The 4,753-nt window shown below is 48.2% G+C and overlaps 1 protein-coding gene across 3 annotated transcripts in view; it reads left to right on the top strand.

Moving 5' to 3' along the window:
- BLVRB (biliverdin reductase B) overlaps nt 1-4,753 on the top strand; it is a 17,331-nt gene that overhangs the window by 3,294 nt on the left and 9,284 nt on the right. For all 3 annotated transcript variants that reach the window (XR_001002935.1, XM_011952479.1, XM_011952478.1), the window contains exon 2: nt 4,138-4,266. Coding sequence is in view for 2 of the 3 variants with exons in the window: in XM_011952479.1 (XP_011807869.1) it covers nt 4,138-4,266 (129 nt within the window). In the remaining variant the exon portion in view is untranslated. The remainder of the gene's footprint in view (nt 1-4,137; nt 4,267-4,753) is intronic.

The following is a 4,753-nucleotide window of genomic DNA, read 5'->3' as shown; positions in this document are numbered from 1 at the left end:
AAAAAAAAAAAAAAGATATAAACAGAAAAGTTAAAAGAATAGTCATGTGAACAACCATATTCCTTTTTTTTTTAATTTTTAATTTTGGATTTATTTATTTATTTTGAGACCAGGTTATGAGGCTGGCTAATTTTTGTATTTTTGGTAGAGATAGGGTTTCGCCATGTTGCCCAGGCTAGTTTCAAACTCCTGGACTCAAGCGATCCACCAGCCTCAGCCTCCCAAAGTCCTGGGATTACACGTGAGCCACCGCACCTGGCCAACAGCCATATTCCTGATTTTAAAATTGTGATTGTGTTTTGTAATTGGTTTATGCACAAACACATACACAAATAGTTTTTGTTTTTGTTCTCCTAAACTATTTGGGTTTTTGGTTTGTTTTCACTTTCTTTGAGATGGAGTTTCACTGTGTCACCCAGACTAGAGCACAGTGGCATGATCTCGGCTCACTGCAACATCCGCCTCCCGGGTTCAAGGGATTCTCCTGCCTCAGCCTCCTGAGTAGCTGGGATTACAGGTGCCCACCACCACGTCTGGTGAATTTTGTGTGTGTGTATTTTTAGTATAGATGGAGTTTCACCATATTGGCCAGGCTGGTCTGGAACTCCTGACCTCAAGTGATCTGGCCTCCCAAAGTGCTGGATTACAGGTGTAAGCCACTGCACCCAGACTTCCTAAACTATTTGAAATGGAGCTGCACACCCACAGACACCTTCAGCAAGTCCCGAGAAAAGGACCTTTCTCTTCTAGCACCACAGTGCAATGGTCACCCTTTTAATTATCTTCCATCCTCTAATTATTAGAGTTTAATATTCCCTCCATATTCAAAGTCAAGGTAAAAGATTAGAAAGATTTTTGTCATCTAAGGAGCTTGGAGTTTATCCATTAGGGCTTGAGGAGGATTGTTTTTTACGGAGGGAACTGAGAGGATTAGAAAGAAATCCAGAGTAAGACCAGGCACAGTGGTTCACGCCTGTAATCTGAGCACTTTGAGAGGCCAAGGGGGGCGGATTGCTTGAGTCCAGGAGTACAGGACCGGTCTGGGCAACACAGCAAAACTCCATCTCTCCAAAAAAAATACAAAAAATTACCTGGGTGTGGTGGTACGCACCTGCGGTCCCCACTACTTGGGAAGCTTAGGTGGGAAGATCCTTTGAACCTAGAAGGCAGAGGTTGCAGTGAGCTGTGATTGCACCGCTGCACTCCAGCCTGGGCTACAGAGCGAGACGCTGTCTCAAAACACAACAAAACAAAACAAAAAAGAAAGAAACCCAGGGTGAGTTAGAGACTGGATTTGAGATTGTGAACTGGAGGCTGGAGGCTGCAGATAAAAACATGAAATGAGGAGGAGGGGACTAGGGCCCTGAGATCCTTGCTGTGTGGCCTTGGGCCACCACTTCACACTCTGCACCGCAGTTTTCTCATCTGAAAAGAGGAAACCCTGATGTGATCATAACTTACTACAGCCTCCAACTCCTAGGCTCAAGGGATCCTCCTGAGTAGCTGAGACCACAGGCATGTGCCACTATGTCCATCTAATTTTAAAAATGTTTTTGTTGCGACAGGGTCTGGCTATGTTGCCCAGGCTGGTCTCTGTGACACACCTTTTTATAACCACTAACATTACCCAAACTATTTATTTTTTTTCTAGACAAGGTCTTGCTCTGTTGTCCAGGCTGGAGTGCAGTGGTGCAATCACAGCTCACTGCAGCCTCAAACTCCTGAGCTCAAGTGATCCTCTCACCTCAGTCTTCTGAGCAGCTAAGACCACAGGTGTGGGTCATCACGACTGGCTAATTTTTTAATTTTTTGTAGAGACGGATCTCACCATCTTGCCCAGGCGAGTCTAGAACTGCTGGACTCAACTGATCCTCCTACCTCAGCCTCCCAAAGTGCTGGGATTATAGGTGTGAGCCACTGTGCCCAGCCTTTGAACAATTTATATCATCCCAGTTTGCACATGAGGAAACAGGAAGCTGGCCAGTGGTCGATCCAGGACTTGACTTTAGGCAGAACCCAAGCTCTTAACTATTCACCAAACTGCTCCTAAAAGTATTTAGCATAGTTCTTGGCTTGAGGTAAAAGTTCTACAAATGTCAGCCAGTATAGCTTGGCCAAGTTACAGCTTGTTGAAAGCTAATTCCTGAACAAATATTTAGTGAGTACCTACAATGTTCCAGATACTTCTAAGGGCTGGGATTGGAGCAGGAAATGTGATAGAAAGAGTCATAGAATAACTCTAGGGTGTGGCGACAGGTGAAGGGTCCTAGAGAGAAAACAAGGCCCCAAGAAAAGGAATTGGTAAACTGGGCTGGGGGAGATGGGATTTTGCTCTTTTAAGCAGGACAGTCAAGAAAAGCTGCACGGAAAGGTGACCTTTGAGCAAAGTCTGCAAAGAAAACAGGGAGCCATGTGGCTATGAGAGGGAAATGGCAAAGGGTCCTGGGTCACACCCGTAATCTCAGCACTTTGGGAGGCCGAGGTGGGAGGATCTCTTAAGGCTGGGAGTTCAAAACTAGCCTGGGCAACTTGGTAAGACCTCCATTGCTACAAAAAAAAACTTTTTTTTTCTTTTTCTTTAGAGACGGAGTTTTGCTCTGTCGCCCAGGCTGGAGTGCAATGGCGCGATCTCGACTCACTGCAACCTCTGCCTCCCAGGTTCGAGGGATCCTCCTGCCTCAGCTTCCTGAAAATAGCTGGGATTACAGGCTTGCGCCAAGTCACCCAGCTAATTTTTGTTTTTTTGTTTCGTTCTGCTTTGTTTTTGAGATGGAGTCTTGCTCTGTCTTCCAAGCTGGAGTGCAGTGGCGTGATCTCGGCTCACTGCAACCTCCGCCTCCTGGGTTCAAGCGATTCTCCAGCCTCAGCCTAAGTAACTAGGACTACAGGCATGCACTACCACGCCCAGCTAATTTTTGTATTTTTAGTAGAGACGGGGTTTCACCATGTTGGCCAGGCTGGTCTCAAACTCCTAACCTCAGGCGATCTGTCCTCCTCAGTCTCCCAAAGTGCTGGGATTACAGGGGTGAGCCACTGCACCTGGCCTAAAAAAATTTTTTTTAATTAGCCAGGCTTGGCCGGGATAGCACCATTGCACTGCAGCCTGGGTGACCAGAGGGAAACTCTGTCTCAAAAAAAAAAAAAGAAAAAAAAAGTGGGGTTTGGTGGCTCACCCCTGTGGTCCCAGCTCCTCAGGAGGCTAAGGCAGGAGGATCACTTCAGCCCAGAAGGTCAAGGCTGCAATGAGCCGTGTTCATGCCACTGCCCTCCAGCCTAGACAACAGAATGAGACCCTGTCTCCGAGAAAATAAAAAAGAGAGGGAAATATATCAGAGGCAGAGGGATCAGACATTGCCAAGGCTGGGAGGCAGAACCTGGCTGGAGCAGAGGCATGTAAGGGAGAGTGGTAGGCAGGGTAGGCAGGGACATCAGAGAGCTGATGGGGCCATATCAGGTGGGGCCTTGAGGGCTGGCCATGAGGACTTTGCTTCTATTCTGAGTGAGATGGAGCTATGGATGTGAACTGATAGGGGTGTTCATGGGCTCCTTGGGAGGAGGGAAGGAGTTGCTGAGAGACCAGGGAGGAGGCTGCTGGGCTGGTCCAGGCAAGAGGAAACAGTGGACAGGACCAGGCAGAGTGAGAAGAGGTCAGATTTGGAATTATTGTGATCAGCAGTCAGCTCTTACCTGGTCTGTGAGGGAAAGAGGAGGCCCAGAGGACTCCCCCGTTTTTGCAACTGGAAGGCAATGGTGAGCCATGGCAGGGTTTTGTCCTGGCATCAAGACAAGTGGGCTCTTGGCCGGGCACAGTGGCTCATGCCTATAATTCCAGCACTTTGGGAGGTGGAGGAGGGCGGATCACCTGAGGTCAGGAGTTTGAGACCAGCCTGGCCAACATGGTGAAACCCTGTCTGTACTAAAAATACAAAAATTAGCCAGGCTGGTGATGTGTACCTGTAATCCCAGCTACTGGGGAGGCTAAGGCCAAATTGCTTGAACCCAGGAGGCAGAGGTTGCAGTGAGCCGAGATTACACCACTGCACTCAGCCTGGGTGACAGAGCGAGACTCTGTCTCAAATAAAAAAAAAAAAAGAGAGAGAGCACCCAGGCTGATCCTGCCCTGTGTCCTTCCTCCAGCTTTCCTGCTCTGGGACCCCACCAAGGTGCCCCCACGACTGCAGGCCGTGACTGATGACCACATCCGGATGCACAAGGTGCTGCAGGAATCGGGCCTGAAGTACGTGGCTGTGATGCCGCCACACATAGGTAAGCAGGACAGGGTCCTGGTGGCACCAATGCCATCTGCCTGTTCCCTCCTGCCCTCTGGGGAGATCTGCAAGGCCTTCCCTGATCACCCTAAAATTGCAAACCTTCCTATGATATCGTGACATATATATTTGGCCTTTGTCCCTGTTTCCTGGCATACAACTCCTAAAATCCTTGGAATCTCCAAAATGATAAATGTCTTTTTCTATGCTAATGAGTTCACTGAGAGCTGGCATCCCCTAGGCAGCTTCAGGTCTGGTCACCAAAAAGACTAAGGCTGGATTAGAGGGTTGGGACTTTCCCTTCTGAGGAGTGGTAAGGGATTGAAGGTTGAGGGGATTACCACTGGCTAATGGTTTAATCCATTATATCTATGGATTCTGGGGCCTCAGCCTCCTGAGTAGCTGGGATTACATGCCTGTATCACCATGCCCGGCCATGGCTTACATTTCTAGTATGGGAGATAGAGATTAGACAGAGAGAGAGA

This window comes from Colobus angolensis, unplaced genomic scaffold (assembly GCF_000951035.1).
Source record: "Colobus angolensis palliatus isolate OR3802 unplaced genomic scaffold, Cang.pa_1.0 Scaffold34, whole genome shotgun sequence".
NCBI classification, from domain to species: Eukaryota; Metazoa; Chordata; class Mammalia; order Primates; family Cercopithecidae; genus Colobus; species Colobus angolensis.
This window is presented reverse-complemented; position numbering and strand designations above follow the sequence as displayed.